Raw genomic sequence first — 27,776 nt, 5'->3', positions numbered from 1 at the left:
AAAACAAGCAACCAGCCCATTCTCTCCCTCCCCGCCCCCTCTCTCTCTCTCTCTCAATAACTGCAAGAGTGTACTTTCTTCTGGTTTTGGTATTGATAATGTCCAAAAGCACCAAAGGGGAAAATCTGCCAAATAAGGGGGAATCAGAAAAACAGCAGCGGGTCAGGAAGAGAACCAGAGCGTCTCTCAGAGCAGACCCCTCCCAGCAGCACCCACACAAGAAGACTTAGTAAGTCAGCCATACCCATCATTAAGCCATCTAAGCCAAGAAGAAAATAAAGATGATGGTCTAAAATCCATTCATAGGATTTCAAGACAAAGATGGTTTTACCTAACTTTACAACAGCCAGTTTCCACTGAACCATATCACAGCTCCACAAGAAAGGCCAAATGGCTCATTACAAGAAAAGTTCCAACAACTGTTACTTAATGTTTAGCAGCGGTTGCTTGGCTTGGCCACTCCAACAAATATTGCTGAACTGTTTAACTTACGAGAGACATTTAAAAGCTAAAAAGCCCAAATTCTAAATATGTAATTCATAAAACAGCATATTTTCTTTAATTCATTTTCTCAAAGTTTACAATATCTGTACTAATTCTCTGTAACTAGATATGTTCTGGATACATTCTCAGAGAATCTGTGCAGAATAAAAATTTGAAACATCTTAAAACTAACTAAAAACATCTTTCCAGTATGCTGCAAGGCAAATGCTTTTTAGATGTTTTGCATTTTTATGCTAAACAGTGCAGCTGCAATTGATAAAAAGCAATCAAGCTAATTTAAGTCAATCAACTCCAGGAGGTTCTCATCACTTGGATAAAAATGCTCTCTCACTCCTTAGAAAATAAATAAAGATTTAACAGAATGAATGCATTTTCTCGACCCTGTTTTCTTGCCATTCCAAAGGCAGCATATTAACCAAGAAATCATGTTAAGCAATATCTGTCACTAGTTTAAAGCATAATGCAAACTTTAAAGTCATGTTTAATTAAGCAATCCTAAGCAATAGCATATTAGCAGAGAGTAACAAGCCTTGAGGGATAGAATCTCTCTCTCTCTCTCTCTCTCTCTCTCTCTCTCTCTCACACACACACACACACACACACACACACACACACTGAAAGGCACAAAATTGCTGTTAGAGAAGCTATCAATTCCTCTGTAGTCTCTAAGGAGAATATCACATTAAACCATTTAGTTCTGGCTGGTTGTCATTATTAAAAGATGATCCTGGAGTTTTAAAATCACAATTTAAAATATGTAAGTTCAGGAATAAACTGGAAAGCAGAGTTCATGCATTTAACTAACTTCATATATTATGAGAAAACCAGTAGGGGTGGTTGCAAAGTATCTTACCATGATAAAGATAATACATGTTTAGGATTCAGGACGCAAATGGGAGGAGAGAGTCTAAATTTCTCATTTCCACTAGCGGTTCAACACCACACTCCTCTGACTACAAAATTCTAAGATGCATGCAAGCATGGCCCAACACATAAACCCTATAAAGACCTATCATCAGAGATATTAGCTACCTGGGCAGGAAAAATAGACCAATGCCATATAATCTGTCAGTCAAGTGGTACCCAAAAGACAACATGAAAAATCTGGATAAGCTTCTCTGCCTCTCATGGTATGAAACCCTGGAAAGTTACTGAGCAACTCCAAATGTGTGTTTCTCCATCTTACAGATGGGGGTGTTAATATCTGTTTTGAGCATTAAATGGCTTGACAGGGCCCAACATACAAGCTCTAGTTCACAAGACAGACATCAGCTGCTGTACCAAAGCCTCATGTGAACACGAGTTTTCTTTCTTAGTTTTTTGAATATAAGAATAGGGATACATTAAGGAAAAGGCAATGATAAAGAACTGAAATTGAAAACATTATTCTGAAAAGCTTCTATGAAATTAATCAGATGAATTAAATTAAATTAAATTAAATTAAATTAAATTAAATTAAATTAAAAGATGAATCAGGTGATTTTTATGGTGCTTCAGAGCGTATCTTCTGACCATGAACATGCCTATGCTTGGTGTTGAGGACAGAAGATGCTTGCCTGGAGCAGCTCTCTGCAATGGAATGCCCACATCCTGAAACCACACACTTTTTAGTGTGTGTGTGTGTGTGTGTGTGTGTGTGTGTGTGTGTGTGTGTGTGTATGTGTGTGTGTCCTCTGTAGGAATATCAGAATTTCTTTAAACTCCTGAAGGACACAATTTTCTTGCATTGTCAAGGACATAAGTATATTAATTATACCTTTTCACTTTTCACTTTCTGTATTCTGATGTTTTGACACTGTGGCCTTGCTGACCCCAAAACTGCCTCTCCCAGGGCCAGCCAATTCCTAAAGAGAGTAAAAGACTCAACCTTTCATGTGCCTTTCATGTGCAAACTAACGAATCCAGAGCCCACACCCCCACCCACCTCCTCCATCAGGCTTTTACACTCCGTGCCACTGTTCCCCTGCTCCAATCACCCCAAGCAAGATACCCCTAGGCCCCAGACACCTCTGAAATTATTCAAACTAGCAATCTTAAATGAGCTTACTCTACCACATTCATTCTCTCCATGAAAACCACAATTAAGCCTCTTTCTCATGTTTTCCCCTCATTCCTTCTATCTCCTGACAGACTCTGGTGCTTCCCTGTGAGGCACCCATGGCCTGGCATGGCCCCTTCTCTTTCTTGGGAACTGTAACAAACTATCCAGTTGCAATTGTCTCCTGATTTGTTGGCCTCACCAAACCTAAATAAAAATTAAATCTACATTGTGAAACAATAAAAAAGCCATGCTTCACTCTTTAACCGTCACCTAAGCATGTATGGCTCAGAAGCCTGGCTTCAGGAACATTTATGGTTGCAGTGGGTGGGGTGCGGGGGAGTGATACTGTTTTCTGCCATGGAAATGCAAGTAGTAAGGGCAATTGTATCTCTGGTATTGAATTTGGAAAAGGCAAATTTATCCTGCTGCATGTGATGTCAAGGCATTAATGTCTTGAGAGCAGAATAGCAAACTTTTGTATCTTCTTTCAGGAAAAAGGAGATCAATTTGCAGTCTCTAGGAATGGCAGGCATCCACAGAAGGAACAGTTGCATATTCATTGGGATGACACCACATACTCGGAGTCACCTGTTCCAGAAATATTTCATTTAATATTCATAAAGTCAGACTCTCCACATCTTTCCATTTGCCCTCCTCTTTCCAGCCACACAACACCATGAAGATTTCCCTGAACACACCTTTTTTCTTGTCCCTTTATCTTTGCTCACACTGTTCCCTTGGCCTGGAATGCCGTTCCCTCTCCTAGCCATTTTTGCCCACCAGGATTCTTTTATCCTGCAAGTTTTAGTTTGCCTCCATGATGGAGACTTCCCAAATGCCCCTTAGTCTGGAGGAATTGATTCTTCCCCTCCTCTCTGACATCTCTTTCCTGTTGCCTTCACACCCACTTCAGCCCTCCCTAGAGAGAGACCTTGGGCCAGTCTCAGTTTCTGCATCCGTAAATCAGGATAAGAAGAGAACCCCTTTGCAGAGGGGTATAAGGGTATCAAAATGGCATGAAGCCTGACACAATATAAAAGTGCTAGTAAGCTGTTCAAAAAGAAGGAAGATGAAGAGAAATGATAGCTGCAGTTCAGTAAGTACATAGAAAAACCACACTAAATGAGTGCTTGCTCTGTGCAAGGGGTTCATCCAAGTGTATGCTGCATTATCATTTCAACGTCCAGTGAGCAATCCAAATGCTCAGTACAGGCTGGAGGAAGGAGAGGTCACCATGGCAATGAGAACAAGCTTCTTGGATACAAGGGTTTCGAGGTGAGCAGATTTCAGACAGTGGGAAGCAAAAAGCAAGACTACCTTGAGCAGAGGAAATACAACAACAAAAAAAACTGTCCCAGGGACAGGGAATGGGTCAGCCCACAGGAGTGACTGAAGCAGTCCTTTTACCCACTCTATCTTGATTACTCATGGGATGACAGGTGACACAGTGATGGAGAGTTATGTTCAAGGGCTTTGGTATTACATGGGCTGGAATTAGAATCCCAGTTCTGCCACTTCAGAATGTGGGGCCCAGAGTAAGTAACTCACCTCTCTAGAGCTCAGCTTCCTGTTCTGTAAAACGTGGTGATTTTGTAGGGACCTACAACTTATGTGAGCACCATGTTTGGGCATGGAGTAAATGCTCAGTCAACTGTAGTGTTTGTTACTAATATAAGCAGGGTTTATACAATTAGGATACTTCTATTTAAGAGAACTATTGTAAGGGTTAAAGGAGATGATAAACAAAGCTCCCAGACAGTGCCTAAAACATCATAGGTGAGCAATAAATGCAAAGTATTATTGTCAGTGGTGGCAGTAATAATAATGATATAACATGCACCAGGCTCAGCATTAACAGCAGGGGTTTCTGAGAACAAAAAGAAAGAAGACAGTATTAAGAACAACAATAAGGGGCGCCTGGGTGGCGCAGTCGGTTAAGCGTCCGACTTCAGCCAGGTCACGATCTCGTGGTCCGTGAGTTCGAGCCCCACGTCAGGCTCTGGGCTGATGGCTCGGAGCCTGGAGCCTGTTTCCGATTCTGTGTCTCCCTCTCTCTCTGCCCCTCCCCCGTTCATGCTCTGTCTCTCTCTGTCCCAAAAATAAATAAAAAACGTTGAAAAAAAAATTAAAAAAAAAAAAAAAAGAACAACAATAAATAGCAGCATATTACATGCCAGGCACCAGGCTAGGTCTTTTCCATGCACTAATTTGTTCCTTTATACAGCCACATGTATAGGTAGTATAATTTCCAGTTTTCCATTGAGGAAGCTCCTACCAATACTCTTAAGCAGGATTTGGCAAATTCTTGGGTAAACGGCCAGGTAGTAAATATTTTTGGCTTTGGAGGCTATGTAGTCTCTTTTCCAGCTAATCAATTCTACCACTGTAATGTAAAAGCAGCCCAAGACAATATATGAATGAGCCAGTATGGGTGTGTTCCAATAAAAATTTATTTACAAAATCTGAAACTAATGTAACATATGTGTGTGTGTAACTGTACTTCAGTAAAAATTAGGAAAAAAAAAAAAAAACAACGCTGGCAGTAGTAAGATCTGGCCTGTGGGTTATGGTCTGTTGACCTCTGCTTTAAGCCATTGAGATTTTTGAGGTTGTGATGACAGCATAACCTAGACCATACTATCTGATAAAACCACTACTACACTTGACAAAGGGAATCCTGCTGGAAAGTGGTAAAGAAGTAATGGCACTTCTGTGTTCCTCTAAAAGAACATTTGTTAAAACAGAAATATGTAAACTGACTTGGGTTCAGATTTTATTTTATCTGGTTGAATCATATCAGTGTGATTTCAGTGCCTTATAGAGAGGGCACATCCCGGACCTTTGGCCAGAAATGCTATTCCATCCCCTTCTCACCTGATTTATTCCAACTCATCTTTCAGATCTAAGATCAAGCCTCTCTTTCTCCAGGAAGGCCAAACTAGAACCAGATTAGATTTTGGCAGAGCACTTAAGTTCTTTTTCTCATTATAAGCATATTACTGAAATTATTTGATTAATATCTTTCTCTTCTACTGGATAGTGAGCTACAGGAAGGCCAGAGCTATATCTGGTTTTGTCCACTGTGGCATCCCTAACCCAGTGTCTGGGATGTAGTTGATACTCAATAAATATTTGTTGTGTCATAAAGCAATTAAGACAGATCATTAGTAGACACTTTTTATTGGTGACTCACAGAGCTGCAATGAACAATCCAAGGTAACAAAATTATTATGTGATTGAGCTATAATTCAACCCAGATTCAACTGATACTCAAGCCTTGATCTGAAGCAGAACACCCTACTGCCTCCCAGGAATCTTGAGATAACATATGTGGGAAATAAAAGTACCAAAGAAAAGATCACCTTGGCCAAAAGGTAGGAAAGTATGGGGAGTTCAGTGACTACTTCCAAAATAAGAAAGTTCAAAATTTTTCTTTGCTTTACTAAGAGATTCCAAGTGATAGCTAACAGATGTCTTATGTTTGCCCACACACTACTGCAAAATAATTTTTTAATTAGTTGCCAGCATTAAAAAAGGAGAGATTACACCCAAAAGTATGGATTTCCTGCTTCTCTTAAAGGCAGAGATCTGGCATCTCTGGACCCCTAATTCCTGAGGCCAAGAATCAACTTTAGACTGAGCCTCTGCTCTCCAGTTATAGCAGGCTCCACTCAGATGGCTTCTCCGAAATACAAAACCTACCTGGGCCCTGCTACATTGATATGGGAACACCTGGGTTATATGGAGACTTGGTAGTGAGGATTTAGAGGAGGAGGGCTACAAGCTGAGTAGAAAGATAGGAGAAAGTGATTATTTAGTTTCCTTTGGAAAGGATATCAAAAGGCAAGAAGGAAGGAATGGAGGGAAGGAGAGGGGCAAGCAGAAAGGGAAGGAGAGATATTGTAGTGGTGAAATTAGAAGCCAAAATAGAAATACTAAGGAGGTGGGAAGTTTTCACCTTAGTGATAGTATTATAAATGTCTAAACACAGGACAGAGGCAGGAAGAGAAATCAGCTCCTGGAACACACGGCAGTGAAGGAGGGTGCATCCACAGTGCTTCCGATTAGAATGATCAGATTTAGTACCATATGATACAAGGGGTTCTGAATACCTAAGAGAGTTATCCAGATGAAAAGTACTAGAAACTATCTCACTCAAACCTTCCACATCTTGGAGCTATGTTTAAGAGCAGTGGTCAATAAACTGCTCTATAAGAAGATGTGCACCATTTTGCTTACCAGTCCCTGTGACAACCTTGGGAGTTAACTTAAGACTTCAGGACATGAAGGTCTATTTCACAGCCAAGGTTGGCCAGTGAATTTAACAATCATGATACTTTATATACCATAAGGAAGGAGAATTGTTTCAGTCCTGGATAGTAAAAGGGCTGATAAATCCAAAAAAGGGAAAAAAAATATGACCCTAGAATCACAGTTTGACAGAGCAGTGAAAACAGGTCAGCAGTGAAAACAGCAGGTCAGCCCTAGGTTAAAATCCTACACTACCACTTTATAGTGGTATGTCTTTGGGATATTTACTTTATTTCTCTCAGACTCAGTATTCTCATCTGTAAAATGGGGACAGCACCATCTGTTGTGTAAAACTGCTATAACAATATACTAACACTAGGTTTATAAAGTCTGTAGCACATACAGGTTGCTCCTTCCCAGCCCTCCCAACCCCCAGAAACAGGCATAGTAAGGTCAACCATTTGCATTGTCTTACTGTCTTTACTTTTGAGAGTACTAGCAAAATATATAAGAACAACTAGACCACTACTGTCTTTCAGCAAGTACAATGTCTTTCTCTAAAATAAAAGTGTATTACTTCAAAGAAATCATGGCTTCCGTGAACCTATCTACAGAAAGCATACAAATTATGACTACCCTAAAGACTTAAGTTGCTTTATGTTTTTAGATTAATTTTCAAAAACATGAATGCTCCAGCTTTTAAAGATCAAACATCCAGGCAGGCAGTGTAGTTAAATATTTTTCCTTCTTAAGAAATAGTTATTACTTCTTAAGGCTGAACTTTGAAGATACTGTTTATCCTTTGCATGTTTAATTAAAGCTCTTAAATTTAATTCAGGTATTCTCATTAAACCTGTTTCTTTAGAAGATTATTTTAGCAAAGTTAATATTTTCTTTTACTAGGTGTTAATATAAACAGGGTAGTTCACTTCAAGTTTTCCTTGAGGAGACTGCAACATTCAAGGCTCACCCTGCCACCACCTGCCCCACCCCCCGTTCTAATTCCTCCCTGCAGCAACAGAAAACGAGGAAAATTGCTGCCACATGTGCCTGACTTGCAATCCACACAAGCCCCATGGACTCTGCCTGCAAATGAGCCTAACCCCAGGGCTGAGATGCACTGCACAGCTACTAAATGGCAAAGGACTTCACTGAGATTACTTTGGTTTTGCCCAAATGTGAAAGGTCACATAGTATCACAGCCCAGCTCTCAAAAATAAGTCTGTAATAGCAGAAACGTTGGAAACAATTTTACTGATTTACAAAAGAATGATTGACTAAAACATGGTAAATGGAATACTGGGCAGCCGTGGACAGTGAGACAGGTCTGTGCACTGATATAGAAGAAACTTAAGAAACAGTAAATAAAAAAAGACAGTGATTGCTTTTCATGTCTAATATGATCTCATTTATGTTTGGAAAATCCCCACAATTATATATATATGGTAACTATGTATTTGGAAGTATACACCCTTAAAATGATAAGGGTGGTTCTCTTGGGGAGGGGACACACTTTCGAGTGTTCAGAAAGATAGAAGAGGAATTTATTTTGTTTTTAGTGTTTATTTTACATTTTTAATTGACAATAAAAATTTATTTTTGTATTACTTTAAAACTTAGAAATAAATAAAAATCCACTTGTAATAGAAAAATGTGTCCTCCCACGTAAAGAGGTCTAAGTTGTCCTGTTTTGACTCATGAGGTTGGATGAGTAGACAACTCAAGTTTTTCCAGGTAGAAAGGGCTCATGGGTGGCAAAAGGAGGGCCAGAAAACTTTGGGCAACAGTACCGCTAGCTCTTGGGGGGAAGGGAAATTCCTTTCCTGATATCCAAGGAGATGGGGTGGCTCAGGTGCCATGCCAAAACACCCACTGCTCTTGTAATTCAATCTCTTTGCCACTGCTTCTTCTACTGTTACCAACACCCTCCTTTTCTCTCCACCTGATGTCTTCTGTTTGCTGCCTCATAGCTTCTGCTAAGTACTTTCTCTTTAGCTCTCTCTCAATTTTTCTAACACTGTACATAGGGGTTTTGTGTCTTTATACCTTGAGTTCAAACACCCCAAGATAGCACAAAGTATATTTAATGAACTCATCTATCATTCCATATACCTCTCCAATCCCATTTAATCTTTGGAACAGATCTCTGGAATTCAAGGAGACAAGTGACTTACCCATCTAGTTAGTCCAATCTAAAATCTTAGAATCTGTCCTTAATTCCTCTCTTGCTTTACTTCTGCCTCTATATCCAATTCCTCCACATCCTGACAACTATCTTTCCAAAATCATCAGCAAAACCATCCTCTTTTCTCCACCTCCACACCATCACTGGATCCAGGCCACCATCATTCCTTACCAGGATGCCTGCCTGTGGCCTCTTAGGCCATTCTCACACAGCAGCCAGAATGGTCTTTTATGAATGAAAATCAGACCACCTACCACCTTGCTTAAATCCTGCCAGTGGCTTCCCGTTGCACTGTGAACCCAATCTTATTTCCTTGCTGTGGCCAACAAGACTCTCCTTGGCCTGGCCTCTGCCATCTCTCCAAGTTTACTTTCTCCTACTCTACACTCAAGCACCCTACTTGGGCCTCACTGGTTTCTCTTTGTTCTGTGTACATAAAGCTCACTCCTTCCTGAGAGCCTGGGCACTTGTGCCTCCCTCTACCTGGGACCACTTTCTCATCTAGCATACTTACTGTTAAATGGTCCTTTACATATATGTTTCTTTTCTCCGCCACCATCCCCCAAATTTACACTTGACTATAAGCTCCATGCAAGCAGGGATTTTTGCCTGTTAGGCTCACTGCTCTATCCCTAGTATTAGGGTAATGTCAACTTTATAGAAGACGTCAACAAATACGTGTTGAATGAATAAAGGAATGAATAATTGAGCAAATTGTCAGGTGGTACAGAGCTAGGAAGACACAGACATAGGACCCTAAAGCAGTCTTGTTTCTGACCCCAGAACTGATTAAATCAACCTTTATGCTATACATATAGCTCATTTACCCATCCCATCCCTATTTTTCACCTCTACACACACACACACACACACACACACACACACACACACACACACACACACGGGAAGCAGGGCACACCAGGCACAAAGAATTACTCACTGTTCCTTGTATAGGCCACACTTTTACCCTCTATACTATTTCTTCTGCTTCAAATAGCACCCCTCCCCCCCTTTCCATCACAGATAACACTGTTCCTCCATCAGGGTCCACCTGAAAGTCCACTCCCCACCTGTCTTAACTCCCTCCCCCCACAGGCATGTTAATCCCTGGTGTTTCATAGTTCTCTGTTTCTGCCTTTATTATTGAACATATTCTCATAATGTTATCTTTGGTTCTGAGTCTCCAAATAGGGAGACGGTAAGGACAAGGGGATGTCATCTAACCTACCCTGATGTTTCTCAGTCAATATGTATTACAGATAATTCTTAAAATCCATTCTAAGTATGACCACTTTGTATACATAAAAGTTTTATAAAATAAAAAAGGCTATCAAAAGTACTAGGTAGTAACAACCTCATAAGACTGATATGAGGATGATCTGACATCATAAATGGGCTTGCCACCTGGTAAATGTTTAATAAATATGATATACTTCTATTGTTTCAGTTAGTAATATATAAGACTTCTTGTTAGCAAAATGTGTCAAATTGCACTAATGCCATTAGTAACCTCATTCTACTGATTTTTTCCATTGCAAGCACCTAAGGGAAAAGCACTTTAATTATGTTTATCATCAGTATAAAGCATTAGGTGGCCAATAAAAATAAGAACTATATGCTTTAGAAATGTTGCTAACTCGAATTAAAATTTTCAGCTTATAGATAGTACAATGCCTAGCATAAGACTTTGTGTAATAATTTCTAAAAGACTGGCATTATAACCAAGTACTACAAAAATGAAAATATATGCAAAGCTACATTCACCTTCCCACAATAGTCACTCAATACAATATCTTCCTGGGCTCAGAAACACTCCCAAACCTTGCCAAGATTCTTTGATAAAACCCATACTTCCAGTAGCTAACAGAGGGAATTGAACAAAACTGGATTTTGCAGAAGCAGGAAAAAATATGTCAGGATGACTCCATCCTCAAGAAACTCACTGTCAAGTGAGAGAGCAATTCTGGAGACTCAATGCCAAGCACTGTGCTGAGAGGGAGCAGAGAAAGCAATCAAGGAAACATCATCTGGGGATTACGAGCATAAATAGATATCTGCCAGGACCTAAAGATACGTGGAGAAATGAAGATGCGAAATTTGTCCAAATGCAAAGGAAAAAAAAAAAAGGAAATGAGCCTGCCAGAATTTAATCTATACAAGTTCTATAACTGAACAAAAGAAATACTTTAAAAGTGCCTATGTCTTAATTCTTTCTCAAATATTACATAAATTAATGAGCATTCTTTTCCTTTTTATGTTCTCAAATCCACTCTACAATATATTAAGATATCTTGATAACGATCTTAGCTCTATTGTATTGCACCCAACATATGGTATCACTTTGAAACTCACTTTCTAGAGAAAGACTAGAGAAAGCTGGTTTAGTTCTTCTAGAGTGGGATTTAGATAAAGTCAATTTACAAAACACACACCCCTGCCCTCTAACAATTCACTCCATAGTAAATGTGCTTCTCCTTTTGTAGTACTTGAAGCTTCAAAATTGGCACAAAGACAGGATACAATTAATAAGGTTTTACGGCCTGTATTTCATTTTTTATATACTTTCCTTCTCTAAAATATATAAGATAAATATTGAGAATTCCTTGAGCTAGACTTACGTTTTACTAATAAGAAAACACCCAGATTATCAAATGAATAGAAGAATCCAAGCAGGCAAAATAAAGTCTTCTAAACTTCTAGGCTGAGTGTGAAATAGAAATTAGATCCTCTGATCACTGATAGCCACCAATGTGGGTGAAAGAAATGATGTCAAGCAAAAACCATGTGGCCCTGGACTGTGCCTGGCAAGCCAAACCATTTCTAGGGAAGTTCTCGAGGACAGACCCCGCCTAAATGGAGTGAGTCATTAGCAGGTCCCTGACATCAGCCAGCTGCAAAGTCTTACAGCAACTGGCTAGATTGAAAAAAGATTTCCAAAGCTTCAACATAAAAAGCTCAACTGATTCAGTTTCCCTATCAGATTTCCCAATGCTTTCTTCTAGGTCTCTCTCTTACATCTAAATTTCCTCCTCATAAAAACAAAGACTTAGAAAAGGTAGAAAAAGTTAAAATGAGACTTTTTCCTTCTAAAACGTGTACTTTAGTTGATTCAGTAAAAGGTCTGAAATCATCTTCAGGGTCACCATCAAGCTTAGAATACTTGTAGCAGAAAAAGGATTTGTATAAATAAGGACATAATTTCCCAGGATAAGTAGGTGGGAGACATCTTGTGGCATATCCATGTCACTGAGAATGAAATTCAAAGAGCCTACGCAGGTCACTGCTCATTTATTTTTACTTTGTTTTCAATGTTTTCTTACATAAATTTCAAACATATACAAAAATACAGAAAACAACACAATGAACCTCAATGTACCCAATCCTCACTTTAACAAGTACCCACTCATGGCTACTCCTGTTTCTCCTATGAACCCAAATACAGCCCCTTCTCACCCCCTAATTATTTAAAATTGAATTCCAGATATTATATCATTTCACCTGTAAATGTTTTAGTATGGATTTTTTTAAAGATAAGAACTCTATATTAAATTTTAATAATTCCATCATCACACCTTAGAAGAATTTACCAGTGATTCTTTACTATCATCAGTTCAAACTTCAAATTTCCCCAGTGGCTCACAGTTTTACCATTTTGCTTATTTGAATCAAGACTCGAACAAGGTTCATACATTATGATTGGCTGATATGTCTCTTAAGTTTTTTTGATCTACAGTTTCCCTCTCTACCTCTTTCTCTTTTACGTTGAAAACTTTTGTTGTTGTTTTAAAATAAGAACAAAAACAGAGTCATCTATCCTACAAGGGTTTTGCATGATGGGGAACTTGCTCCTGCATCCCTTGGAGCTGTTTGCCAAGTTTCTTTCTGTCCTATTGCCAGTAAAATTCAGGCTTGATTTTTCTGACAAGACCGCTAATTGCAGTAGAGTGTACTTGGATCAGGAGGCATGTACTATTTGATGTGACATGCATTAAAACTCAATCCTCAGATCCATTAATTAAATCATCAGAGGTTGCAAAATAAATATATATTTGCATCCCCTTAATCTCTTAGGTCAACAATAACATACCTTATACACTTTTGTACCACCTTCTTTTTTTTCCATTTAACAATATATTCTAGAGGTCACTTGATTATCAGTATATAGGGATATTCTTCATCATTTACACAGCTACAAGTAATCCATTTTGTGGATCACAATGATTTATTCAATCAATCCCTTCCTGGTAGAGATCTTGGTGGCTTCCAGACTTTTGCTATTACAGATAGTGTTGCAATGAACAGTTTCTGATATTTTATATTTCTGCCAGTGTATCTTTGGGATCTAGGGATTGTAGGAAGAATTGGGATTACAGTCAAAGGTAAGCATGTGTAATTTGTTAGATGTTGCCAAATTCCCCTCTGAAAGGGGATATACCACTTTGCATTCCATCAGCAATGTTACTAAAGAGCTAGTTACTCCCACAGCCTTACCAACAAATAGAGTACATTTCAAGTCTATGGAATTTTTGCCAATTATTTTTCAATGTAGAGTTAATATGCATCTCTCTTATCCTGTGTCAGGTTGAGCATCATACATTAGGCACTTTACATTCATTTTCCCATGTACTATGTATATATCAGGCCCATTATTCTCTAGGGTTGTTGGTTTTTCAGTTCTCTGTTTTTAAAAACCTTATTTTATTAGGGATCTGAACCCTTTATTTGTATAGCTTCCAAGTATGTGGCCCAAGTTGTTATCTGTCTTTTACCCTGCCTGGGATACTTTTTGCCATGCAAAAATTCTTTACTTCATGTCATCAAATGTATCAATCTTCTACATTATGGTTACCAGATCTTGATTCATAGTTAGGAAGGTTTTACCCATACATAAGTTATAGAGAGCAGTCAATCTGTATTTTCTCCTACTACTAATATCAAAGCATTGCCTGTGACTGGATACTTTCATCGCTACCATGATGCTACATCTCATCTAATTCTCTCACTACAACTCCAGTGATACAGGAGAGTAACAATAGATCCAAAAAACACTTTTGGAGTAAGGCACTGCTCTCAGAGCTCATATACCCCAGTGGGGAAAAAAAAAAAAGCAAAAGGTCCTTTCCTTCAAGAAGTTTATACTGCGATGAACTTGTCCTTCTATATAAATAGTAGGTTAATAAAGGGATAAATACTTAAGTGCAGCACAGTAATGAAAACCCCAGCTAAGCCACAATGTTCCTGAGGAATAACTTTTGTGTCCTACACAACCCATATGAAGAGATTTTATCTGAGAATATGACCCTTGAAAACTTAAGGATTTGTAAATGAAAATGAAAAAAGCTCTAAGCATTAAAACAATTTCTCCTTTTGGTTAGGTACTTTCATAGACTTACTCAGAGGCCCTGTTGTATGCCCAAGGTTTTTATGGGATTGTTCTGTCAAGCAACCAACAATTCTCTAGATTGAATTTTTCATGAACCAACCCTAGTGAATGCTCAAAGACAAAAAGAACTACAAATAATCTTAATTTGTTTTCAATAATCATATTATAGGTAATAATGTTGGCAACACTATTTACTTCTGTATTCCTGGCACATCGCATCATGCCTAACACACAGGAGAAACTTTATAAATAACCTACTAAAGATCCAACAAAGAAGGTTACCAAAATGATGCTGTACACCTAATTTTCATATCTTAGTGCTCTGTCCCTTTCTCTTTTACACACACACACACACACACACACACACACACACACACAAAACACATGCGTTCATAGCAAGGTGCAAATGATTACATTTCCCCAAATTAACTCTTTAAAATTCATGTATATTTTTCCACAAACGTACACTTTGATTTTGGATGGAAGGGAGGTTGAAGAGTTGAAAAACCCTAAGCTCTAGAATTCTGGCAGTTCCAAGCAGTTTTCCAAGTCATGCCTTTCCCTTCTCCCTGTACTGCCCTCAGAAGAGCTGTCAAAGATGGTCATCACTAGGGAGAGAGCTGACACCCAGCTTTACTGGCACTAGGCAAAGGAGTCACATTCAGTAAATGAGGAGTTACATCTTCTCTTTTCCTTCATCTTTGGCTAGATCTTAATGGCAGAACTTATGATCTGTCCAGTTTCAAATTAACAATTGCCAAGTAGTATTTTAGATACCAAACATCATTCTGTTATAATCATAAGGATTTAAGAAATCACTACATTTGAAAATAAAATTAAAAATAATTGCAAGAAAATAAATTTCATACATTTAAGGACAGAAATGCTTGCAATAAAAACAAACTTCTAGGGTTAAAGTGATTCTCATCTATCCAACTTTTTACCTCACGTATTTTCTCCCTCTCTCCTTTTTAATAAAGCAGAAGGGGGAAAGTATATGTCTGTGTGGAATAAATATCTGTATTTAATTTTAAAAAGGAATAAAGTTCATATGAAAATGAGTAAAATATTCTTGCAGAAGCCCTGCAATTTAACTTCACTCTTTACATTTTGGTTTGATATGTAAATATACACATAAAGAAACCCAACCACCACAAATGTTAGCCTTTTTCCAGAGGAATGGAGGTAAGTGCTACAAACGCGGGTCCGGTGTCAGGAGAACATAATCATAATGTAAACTGGTTATTTCTAAATGGTGCCCCCAAAAGGAAAAAAATGAATGGAAGTACTTAATAAATTCTGTTTTCCATAAAATTCATACCAAAAAAGAGTGAGAGAGAGAGACAGAGAGGGAGAGAAAGAATGTGAGCTTGGAGGTCAGTGAGAGTTTTGTTGAATTTCCCTCCTCCTAAATTCTGTCATCTCCTTTTTAAAGCAGCAAGTCAGCTTCCCACAGACATGACAGAAATACATTCTTTTTTGCTGCAAAACCGTTTACCATTAAGTAACACTTACCAGAGGACATGTATTTTCCCACAGAAGATTGGTTAATTGGATATTGTCACTTCCAGTTGCAGCTTAATATAGTATAGACAATGACTTTTCAAACAAAAGTGTAACCAAACAAAAGTATTAACAATCTATTTCTTTTGTTTCAAAGAATATAAAGAGCTCTGACTCCATCTCTCAACATTCTGAAACAACAGACACAGATTAGGAAGGAATCTAATGTAGAAATTAAAATGATTCTGTTATCTTAATTACATGTTTAGCCACACAGAAATAACATCCCGATGAACTCAAAAACAAGAGCCAAATTCTTTTGTTTCACCAGAAAAATAAGTTGCTCACAATAAGTTGACAAAGTAAGGATTGGAAAGTTTTTGATTAAAAAGGAATTTTTGTTGGAACACTTATAATGAGATTTGAGCTGCAGTAACAATATAAAATTGAAAGCAGAATTACATACAAAATGAGTACTGTAAAATATCATTATTTTAGTACAATGGAAAATAAGGTGTTTGTGGTTTTACTCTATAAATTCTGTGTTGTCTGCTCATATGTATTCCTTCTTGGCCGTCCTCTGAACAGCCATTCTGATTTCAGAGCCTCCTGCACCGACATTCATTTGTGGTAGGGGGAACCCACACAATCAACATCTTCTAAGCTCTACATTTTCCCTCCATTTTATTGGCTTTTCAGGACTGATTCAAGCCCACGCATCTCATTGGTGTTCAGTTACAGGGCAGACAGTGAATTTTCCTAATCCATTTAGTGTGCTGACAGAGCCATGTTCACAATTTATAGAATTTCCTTTTAGACATCTACCTATTTCACAGTTCATTAAGACTCAAACCGAACACCTGTATTTATGAAGTCAAAAGCAATTTTATACTAACAAGGTGTTAAATAAGGCATTCTCTGAAAGCCTGAACAACAGTAACAACAACAGAAGCAATAGACTCTTGACCTATGGAATGAAATCATGTCTATAGCTACCTGCATCATCCTTTAATAGGGCAGAAATTGGCGTGGAACTGCAGCCAACAATCTTAACATATTTTAATTCCTCCACCACAAGTCTCTCATGTTTTACCCTAAGAAAGCAAGAGTATGGGACTACCTTGCACATTTCACCTAGATATCTAAAATCTGCCAAATAGTCAAAAATCTTAGGAAGTAAAATGTGGCCCCATTAAACAATGTCTTCACTAGATACAGGGACATTTTCAGCATTCTGGGGCCCACAAAGACTGACCCTGGCTCATTTTTATGTAACCCCAAAGTTTTCACATCATTAATAAAGAGAGATTCAAAACAAAGCCTACAGACATTAGGGGAGAAAGTGTGTAGTTTGGCACTACCATCATAAATACCCTCAAAACGAAAAGGGAAGAAAATAAAATGCACGTAGCAGAGGTGGTGACCCCTATAATGACTGTGGTTCCCAACAGCTTTTTTTCTACCGGTAATAAACCATTCTGCAGACCTCCCAATTGTGGCCACCATGATAGTTACCGCTTTGCAAGTTTATGTCTTTTTCTTGCAGTTAGGAGTGTTATCAATAAAAATTTCAAATGATGCCTTTCCCAGTCAAATTAAAACATTTTAAAATGTGGAGCCAACAACAGGATTAGAATGGAAAAATACAAGTGATACCAGGATTTTATTTTGTATATTTTTTTTCACCAAATCCCTTAATTTATTAATTTTAAAGACATTCCTTGCAAGTCTTGAAAGTGAGACAATGCACCCTCACACAGCACTGGGGTAATTTGACTGTCTTAAAAGTTGGTTTTGTCATATGCTACTAACTTCTTAAAAAAAACACTTCACTTTTAAATGCCATGACGATGATGTTCATTAAACAAAAGTCTACCTCAAAAAAGTCATTTCAAATATCCTTTGAAGCTTGGACTGAAGTGATTGAAAAGGACTTCACTGCTTGCCAGTCAACCATGGCAGGAGGGCAGAAGGAAAGTTGAAATTACTGGTTAAAAGTAAAGGAGCACTGCTTATAAATTCCACCTTATATATTGTGGCAAATATTATTTCCACCCACTTAAAAAAAAAACTCTTTTGCTTAAAGTGTGTGAATTCAGAAGGATCAGTTCCTCAAGTAACTGGAATCATTTGCAAAGCCCTGTTTGAATGCATTTATCTCACAGTCCCTGGACACCACAAAGCATTCCCAACTCCTAGTCACAGTTAACCTGTATACACAAGAGTCTGAGACTCATCATGAAGTGGGGCAGAGGGCCCACCTCAATGCAGAAAACCAAGAAACAAGGAGTCATGCTTGTTATGTTCTTTTCTCCATGTATGAGCAACATATTCATTGTCAAAAGCTTGATTTTTATGATCCACCTTAAAAACTGACAGCCCAAGTCTGCTTTCTGGCTGTATTATCAAACTGAAACATCTTTGGCTGAAAAAATGCCACCACTGGTTCAGAAAACACTTCCTGATCCTCCAGTAGCACCTTGCTGAGGAAACGATCTCCCTGAAGAAATGATCAGCTCCACTTCTGTTAAAATGCATTTAATTTTTTACCTTGCAAATGTACAACATGTGTATCATAGACAATTTAAAGATCACCTGAGTCTCCAACACAAGGAGAAAACACAGGAAGATACCATTGTCCATTCTTTTATTTTTTTTAACAAAGTATGCATGCATAAGTATATGTATATACACATAATTATAAACATCTTTAAAGATAGAAAAAGTAAATACTATACAATAAATTCTTAGTATACTAAGATTCCAGACTTCATGAAAATGGTCCCCTCTCCACATACTGGGAAATATCCTTCATTATTATGGCCATAATGTAACTGTTATTATAGCCACAGTGATACTATGAGGATTTAAGTCACAGAGTTATTCATTCTTAACGCTTCATAGCCAATACAGGGTTCTACCTAGTAAGCACTGAACAGGAGTGAACTCACCTGTTAAGACATGATTCGAAAACTTACATGAACTTTGCCATGAAGATTAAATGAGACACTGTAGGTCAGCTCCTTGACATAAAAAAAAGCACTCAATCCACAGGGGCCCTTCTAGAAAGCACTAAATTTCTGTATAAGAGCTCAGGGTTTGCAGTCCAAGACCCTGTCTCTCACTATTGTGTGACGTTAAGCAAGTTACACATCCTCTCTGAAGCTCTATTTCCTCATCTTAAAAATGAGGTCAATAATACCAACCTCACACGTTGTAAGTCATGTTTAAAATAAGTACCACATGGGAGGAACATCTGGGTGGCTCAGTTGGTTGAACATCTGACTCTTAATTTCAGCTCGGGTCATGATCTAGGGATTCTTAAGTTCAAGCCCTGCATCGGGCTCCACACGGACTGTGCTGAGCCTACTTAGGATTCTTTTTCCCTCTCTCTGCCCCTTTCCCATGTTCCCTCTCTCTCTCCCTCTCTCAAAGTAAATAAACAAACTTTAAAAAAATAAAAATAAATAAATTATCACATGGGGAACATTTAGCTATAGTTCCTGAAACTCAATCTAGTAGCCACAAGACACTCAACAGCCATTTGAGCAATGAAATTAAAGAAGTCCAACACCAAAGGTCATGAGATTATGGGTCCCACCTTGTCCAACACCTTGCACATGATGGATGCTCTATAAAATATTATCAAATTATGCTTCATTTAGGCAAGTCGAGGGAAGCATCTGTCTGAAGTACAGCAGACTGAAGCACTTCTAAGTAGATGCAGTAACTCATGAAATAATCAATCCAGCAGTGTTTGTAACCCCATAAATACCATTCCCTTTCTCAAGGAAAGTCAATTTGCTTGAATGTGGACTCATAGAGGACCAGCTTTAATCAAAACATAAAACCTTAACATTATCCAATAATCACCTTAGCAACATTACCTTTCAATTATATGAGATATAAATGGACCTTTCATACAGCTTACATACTTTAATCTTCAAAGATACTGAACATTGATTTCTGTTTGTCTTCTTTCCTTCCTTTATTTATATGCTTTTAAACAGTAGAAGGAAGATGAAGTCCAATTAAGATTTTGTGTGGAATTATCATCAACCAGTGACAATGAAATCACTGAGTATTTATGGTAGTATAAATCAGTTCTCTATCATATATCCATATATCAAACAAAGTGTTGGCTGGATAAAAGCAAGAACCATATCCAGTCATTCAAAACTTATGTGTTGAATGAAAAAATGCACAGAATCTATAGGACAGGGAGAGATCTTTAATGTGAAATTCTTGGAAATGCTTCAGGGCATCTGTAAACTGCCTAAAATTATATACATGATTGCATGTGAATATAAACGTATATGTGCCAAGGTAAATTTTTCTGATGAGAGAGCCTATAGATTGCATGAAGTTCTCTTCTATACTGATTACATTTAAAAAAACAAACACAAAAATGTTATGGACTCTTCTATGGAGCTGCCACTAACCTAATCTGGATATATTGCCCCTTCCCTTGCCTTTGTGAACGCAAAATCCCTACATACCTGTTAATAGGTTCTGAAGTGTCTACTTTTAAACAAGTAGAACTCTTCCCTGACCTATTTGGAACAGAAATGAGTACAAAAGCAAGCATGATATGCCACTGTCATATAACACATCTTCCAGAAAACATGCAAAAGAGTTGCCAGGCCTGGCAGTTTGGAAATCATGCCGGGCTGGGGAAAAGTGTTACCTGCCGGAAAACAGAAGGAAGTCTCTTAATTTGGGGATAGAACAAAATAGATGGCACTTTCATAGTACCTTCATTTCTCTGTATCACTCTAAGACATAAAAAAGTGACCCAATTAAAATATAAAAGTTGTGGCTTGGTAAATGCAACCACAAATTCAAAAGAGACCCACTGAGGCAGAACACAGAGAACCCATGATTAACGAAGTGAGATGGGAGGCACCTGGGTGGCTCAGTTGGTTAAGCATCCGACTTCAGTTCAGGTCATGATCTCCTGGTTCATGGGTTCGAGCCCCGTGTTGGGCTCTGTGCTGATGGCTCAGAGCCTAGAGCCTGCTTTGGATTCTGTGTCCCGTTCTCTCTAGGCCCCTTCCCCACTCATACTCTGTCTCTGTCCTTCTCTCAAAAATAAATAAACATTAAAGAAAAAAAAAGAAGTGAGGTAGGGTATTCCCCAAACATCCCTGACTTACAATAGTAATAATAATAACAGTAATGATGGTAATCAACACAATTTATAGCTAGAACCCTTTACTAGAGTCAAAGCACTTTTCACATAGATGCATCATGCTGGCACAGTGACTGCCATTTCATAAATCAAGGCATTGAGGCTCAGACAAGTTATTAAATGGGGAGGGGGGTGCGAAGGCATGTCCACACATCTCCTGCTTCTAAATGCTCTGTTCTTCACACACTTTACTTCAGATCATAGAATAATAGCTAGGCCTTTCTTCTCCTTAACTTATGAATATGTTGGTAAGTATCACCGAAATACAGAAAAATAAGGTGTTAAAAAAGCCCATTCACTATTATCTCTACTGCCATGGAATTAATATGTTGGCAGATGGAGGTAAGTTGGTACATAGAAAACATCAAGGGAAGTAGCAAAACAAGAAACTTGGCTTTGGGGTCCTTCGAAGCCGGTTTAAAAAGGTAAAATGTTATATTACAAACTATGTGGTATATATCTGTGTGTGTGTAATTATTATTCCATTGATTTATAGCACACATGTCAAAGAGCGTCTGGGCATTTATACAAGTTAAAACAAACCAACCCAGGAGCCAAGCCACATAGCCGCAAACCCAGACAACTTGCCTCCCACCCTTCATTCTACTACCTCCTAAACGCAAATCCCCTGGTAGCAAAAGCCCTCCTTGCAGAGATGAACCTTTAAGCCAGTGGCATCTGTCCTTTATATCATATTCTAAGAGTAGCCAACTGGCTAGTTGATGGCACAGATTTTCCAGATAAACCAGCAAGGCTCTTCCCATTCTAGAGACAGCCCTCTTCTGTTTTGGCAAGAGCTTTTAGGAATGACCCAGGAATCTAATTGGAAGGAACAATCACATATAACCTCCTCCAAGAATAAGCACCATATCTCTCATATGAGTGTAAACTCAGGTCTTTCATTGTAGGGTGTAATGAAACAGAACATATCTCATTCACTACTTGCCCACTAACTCACCACCAGTTAGGTAGGGAGACTTATTTCTGTCTGTTTCTCCAAGAAGCAGGAAAATCACTTTAATGTACTTTACCCTGTTGGCAAAAATCCTTTGCTTATGATCCAACAGTTAGAGCTAATTTCAACCTAAATTGCTTCCCCTTAGAGATGGACATCATTAGATAACTTTCTCCATTTCCATTTACAAAGATTTTAAAGGAAGAAAAAAGGCAAAAGAAATTTCCTTGGATGTTTCAGCTGATAAAATCATTAATCTCACACACCCAACTTCAAAGCAGGAAACCAGAAAATCTTCTTTCTCTGCACATTGAGAATAATTTTTTCTACTTCAAAGCACCATCTCTTTATTGGGTCATTTTAATTACTGAGCATGGGACAGAAGCTATCCTAATGTCACCACTGTCTTTTTCATGAAAAATGTATAGGTCTAATTTGGACTACATTAATTTGAGAGGAGTTAAATACTGAGGAGAGTATAAGAAAAGGGAAAGAGGCCAGAGGATATGGCACTCATCTGTGCAAGGTAGTGAGAGGGAGGTAGTGAGCCTTTCTGAGCTGACTTTTCTTTCTTTCCTGCTGAAAAGGAACCATCAAGATGCCTGACTCCCTGTTTGAGTAATACCACAGCAGACTGCCTTGCTTCTCAAATTTCCTTCTACCTAATACACAGCAACAGAATTACACTAACTTTATTAGTAATGCTGGTATTTCCCCAACCCAACACAACTGTGTGTTGTGAATAACCACTGTGAAAACAAAACTGGACCCCCGTTCTACAACAGGGGTCAGCAAACAATCTGGCCCTGTTCAGAGTACAACTGCTAGAGAGAGGACCAGCCAGGCATTCCAACTCCCACTCAACCCTCTTCCTACAAAATCACAATGCCAGGGCTTGGGAAACTTTTCCTGTACAGGGCCAGAGAGTAAATATTTTCAGTTTTAAGGGCCAGATGGTCTCTGTCGCTATTAAATCGTTCTGTTAATGCACAAAAGCAGCTAAAGACAACACGTAGATGACAGGGTGCAGCTATGTTCTAATAAAACTTTATTTACAAAGACAGGTATAAGGCAAGATTTGTCCCACAAGCCATAGTTTTTAACCCCTATTTAGACAAGTGCTAGATAGCAGAAATGTTCTATAGCTGTGCTGTCTCATTCACTAGTCAGTAGTCACATGTGACTATTAAATACTTGAAGTATGGCTAGTGTGCTATGGCTAGCTAATGTGCTAAGAAACTACATTTTAAATCTTACTGAATCTCAATTAAATTTGAATGGCCACATGTGACTAGTGGCTACAGTATTAGCACAGTTCTAGATACTATTCACTGCAGCCTCCTCAAACGAGATACAAGCTGTCTTCCAATTTATGGCATAGTTCAAATGTTTGCCTTGCAAAATAAAGTATCCGTGCTTTCAAATTCACAATAAAACTATATAAAACTGAAAATGATTTTCTTAAATGTGAGATATCTACATCACTGAGGCCAAAATGATCATTTTGGTTTGCAGCAATCAAATAACTGCCTATTAGCCAATGTCAAGTGCATAGCGGCTGAGTCAGGTCCATGCCAAGGCCTATCCAATCTGGAAGTTGTTTCCTTTCACCTCTGGACACTCTGCTGCACCCTGACTGAGGGCACAGGCCTACTCCATGGCCATATTATTTCTAAGGAAAATCTAAACCTCCCCACAGACCCAAAAGCATATACGTACAAAAACACAGCTTAAAGAGTTCAAGAGAGAACATGTAACTCAATTAGATTGCCTTCTCCTACAGTAATCCACTTAACATACTGCCTCAACAGAAAACATCAGGGAGATTCATCGCATTCTTTGCTATTGCCCACATGCAATAATTTATTTTCTGGCAACTGTTTTATTTACATAGTAACTAGCTTATGTTTTGCCTATCTTAGCAGGCCCAAAGATATAATCCAATGAGGAGAAGCAAGGAAATAGGACAGTAACTTATATTAGGCTTTCTTCTAAGTTTGAATAAGAAATAACAAACCAGCACTTCTTTCCAATTAGCAATAAGTGCACCTCGGAAAAACCTCATTGGCTTAGATACTGCCACTGCACAAAACTTAAACCAACATTTCTTTCAAGAAACTCATACAAAAATCGACTTTCTTCAATGAGTAAAAGAATCTTGAAAGGTAAAGATACCCTTTAGGAAGTAACAAACCCCTGGAATCATGGGTGCCAGGACAGACACACAGTAAGTAAGGCAGATGACATTCTGACTTTTTTATGATTTTTGATAAAACCATTCTAGATCTAATGATTTGTTTGTGGTTCCCAAATCCAAAAAACTCTGAAAAAAAGGAAAAAAAAATTCCAGAGTGAAGCAAACTCTTTTGGTGGCACAATCAGACATGAACTGATAGTATGCTACTTACACAGTCTTAATTTATCTTACTTTAGTATGCGGAATTTTTTCTCTGCAGATATAGTCATGTGTTTGTTTACAAGGTGTTACTATATCCCCACTGGGAGTTTTATGCAATCTAGGATACATGCAATGGGTCTTACCTTTCTAAAATCCCCGGAATATCTGACATCCAAAACAAATCTGGCCTCAAAGGTTTGGATCTTCTAAAGAAAGCTGTCCAGGTAGGACGTTTTCTATCAACTCAACGTCTGGTGCCTGGCATCATGAAACAGTGCCTTACCTCAGTCTGAAGGATGGCAGCCCTCTGTTCTTTGGCAGTAAGCGACTCTTTAAGCACTTCAATGTGTTGCTTGCAATCTGAATTTTGATTGCTAAGAGTTTCAAGCTTTGTTTGTAAGGCAAGAAGTTCTGACTCCTTCTTTGAAAGCTCCTGCTTCAGCTGATCAATCTGTGAAACAGCAACAAAATTGCAAGAAATTAGAAGCCACAGTTCCTATTCTTTACATTTGAGAACTACCGATGTCTCTTAATTTTCAATAGTCAGCGATCATTACTCCAACAACGCAAGCCACGAGTTTGCTTAAAAATGGCCTTGGTGGGGGGGGGGGGCACCTTGGTGGTTCAGTCGGTTTAGTGTCCACCTTTAGCTCAGGTCATGATCTCACAGTTCATGAGTTTGAGCCCCACATCAGGCTCACTGCTGTCAGAGCAGAGCCCACTTGGGATCCTCTGTCCCCTTCTGTCTGCCCCTCCCCGGCATGAGCTTTCTCAAAAATAAATAAACATTAAAAAAAAACCCAAAAAGATGGCTTTGGAAGTTCTTACAGGTCTGGAGAGGCTCTGTAATGATGGTGTAGAGTACAGAAAATAGAAAGGTAAGGTCAGCAGACTGTCTTCTACCATCAACCCCACTCAGAACAAAGCTTCACAGTGGAATGGCGGCTTCCTGAACAGACTTACCCATGAAATCACATATACTATTCACCATTATCCTCAGAAGGGTCAACAGATTGCTAATGAAGGTAATTAACCCAAGACATACCCTGGTCCTTCTCTGCCATTCCACAGTGGAAATGATCATTCAAGGGCATCGTTTGACAAAAAAGAATTCTTACCCCCCTCCAAAAAAGTAAGCATTAAAGATTTTTTGTTTATATTAAATACTGACAAGATACAAAATAACATAAAATGATGTAAAGTATAAGGAAAAATAATACAAGAAACATCCATCATTCAATTCAGCAAAAAGATCATTAGAATTACCTGTGTCCCAACCCATTTCTATCTCCTTCAGAAATAATTATCACCCTCAATTTTGTGTTTGTCATTTTCTTGCTTATCTTTTTACCATATATTTTTTTGCATTTCAACTTTATTTGTTCTGTGTATTTCTTTTTAGTACTTTGCTTTTTGCTACTCAATCTTACGTCCTGAAGATTAAATCATGTTATTGTACATGAAATTTGTTCATTTTCACCGAATTCCACTGTAAGACTTCACAATTCATTTGCCCATTCTGCTATTAATAGACATTTTGGTTTGTTTCCAGGTTTTTTTGTTAAAACAAAAAGTGCTATTCTGAACATTCTTATATATATTACCTGGTATATGTAGCAAAAATAATCTAGGAGTTAAATTGCTGGACTACATAGTATGCACATCCTTAACTTCACTGGAGAACACCAAAATGTTTACCAAAGCTGTTATATTCACTTTCAGGGTCCCAAGCAGTGTGTAAGTGTGCCAGTCATGCCACATCTTCGCCGATGTCTTATGTCACCAGACATTTACATTTGTGCCAGCCTGACAGAGTTGTGGTAAATGATCTCCAAAGATGACTGTCACTTGTCCACACACGCTGCTCCTCACAACTAGAGGTAGAGTCTGTTTACCCTACTCTTGAACCTGGGCTAAACTGTGGCTTACTTCAACAGCTAGATGCAGCCAAAGTGTCAGCATGCCTGTTCTGGACCTTGTCTATAGGAGGACGGGCAGCTGGAAGCTGGCCACCATGTTAGAAGTCTAACTTCCCCCCAACCACCAAGCTGTGAAGAAGCCCATACCAGACACATGGACCGGCCAGGCAGAAAGACAGAGAGGCCTGGTAGAAATTGTGGCTCCTTCATCTTGTTCTTGGTCTTAAAGGGAAGAATTTCAATGTTTCATCATTAAGTTTGATGTTTGTTTTAGCTTTTTATAGGCGCTCTTAAGTTTCAGAAAGTTCCCTTTTATTACAACTTTGCCAAGAGTTGTTTTTTTTTAATCATTAAGGAATGTTTAATATTAATAAACATTTTATTCTGCATCTCATGATTTATCACACTTTTCACCTTTAATATGTTATTGTAATGAATTACACTAATGGATTTTTAAAATACTCAGCTCTCTTTGCACAACTATGAATAACTCCACTTAGTCATAATGTACTGTATTTTTTATATGTTACTGGATTCAGCTTGCTATTTTGTCAGGATCTTTCATCTATGTTTATGGATAAGACTGGTTTGTAATTTTCCCATTTTGTGCTGTCTTTGTCAGGTTTTAGTACCAATTTAGAGTGCTCCTTTTTTTAATGTGTTCTGAAATGTTTTGTGTAAAATTAAAATCTTCCCATTAGTGTTATTAGAAATCAACAGTAAAATCAGCTAAAGCTGGCATTTTCTTTCTCCAAAGACCATTACTTACTTCATCCATCATTAGTGGTTAAAGGAATATTCATGTTTCTAATTATTTGAATCAATTCTGATAACTTTTTTCTCCTAAGAATTTTTCATTTTATCTAAATACTCACCTTGACCTAGCAGGAAATTTTCATAAAACCACTTATCTTTTGATATCTATGGCATCTATGACTGTCTTTTTCATCCTAATACTCTTTAGTTTTACTCTCTTTTTCTTGATGAGTCTCAGCAGAGGCATGTCATGTTAAATAATCTCTTCAAAGAGTCAATTTTGGCTGTGTTGGTCGTCTAACATTCTTATTTTCTTTTTTTTTTAAATTTTTTAACATTTTATTTTATTTTTGAGACAGAGAGAGACAGAGCATGAACCGGGGAGGGTCAGAGAGAGAGGGAGACACAGAATCTGAAACAGGCTCCAGGCTCTGAGCTGTCAGCAGAGTCCGATGCGGGGCTCGAACTCACGGACTGCGAGATCATGACCTGAGCCGAAGTCGGACGCTTAACCGACTGAGCCACCCAGGCGCCCCTAACATTCTTATTTTCTATTTCATTAATTTCTTCTTTTATTTTTTAATTATTTCTTTCCTACTACTTTTTTGGATTTATTCTATTTTCTTTTCATAATTTTCTAAGTTAGATACTTATCTAACTTTCACCTTTTTTTCTTTCCAAATACATCTT

At 38.2% G+C, this 27,776-nt stretch overlaps 1 protein-coding gene across 7 annotated transcripts in view; it reads right to left on the bottom strand.

The window, feature by feature from the left end:
* ERC2 (ELKS/RAB6-interacting/CAST family member 2) overlaps nt 1-27,776 on the bottom strand; it is a 915,804-nt gene that overhangs the window by 571,777 nt on the left and 316,251 nt on the right. For all 7 annotated transcript variants that reach the window (XM_053219211.1, XM_027039010.2, XM_053219212.1 and 4 more), the window contains one exon: nt 24,695-24,862. In XM_053219211.1, the coding sequence (XP_053075186.1) occupies nt 24,695-24,862 (168 nt within the window). The remainder of the gene's footprint in view (nt 1-24,694; nt 24,863-27,776) is intronic.

The sequence above is a fragment of the Acinonyx jubatus genome, chromosome A2 (assembly GCF_027475565.1).
Source record: "Acinonyx jubatus isolate Ajub_Pintada_27869175 chromosome A2, VMU_Ajub_asm_v1.0, whole genome shotgun sequence".
NCBI classification, from domain to species: Eukaryota; Metazoa; Chordata; class Mammalia; order Carnivora; family Felidae; genus Acinonyx; species Acinonyx jubatus.
This window is presented reverse-complemented; position numbering and strand designations above follow the sequence as displayed.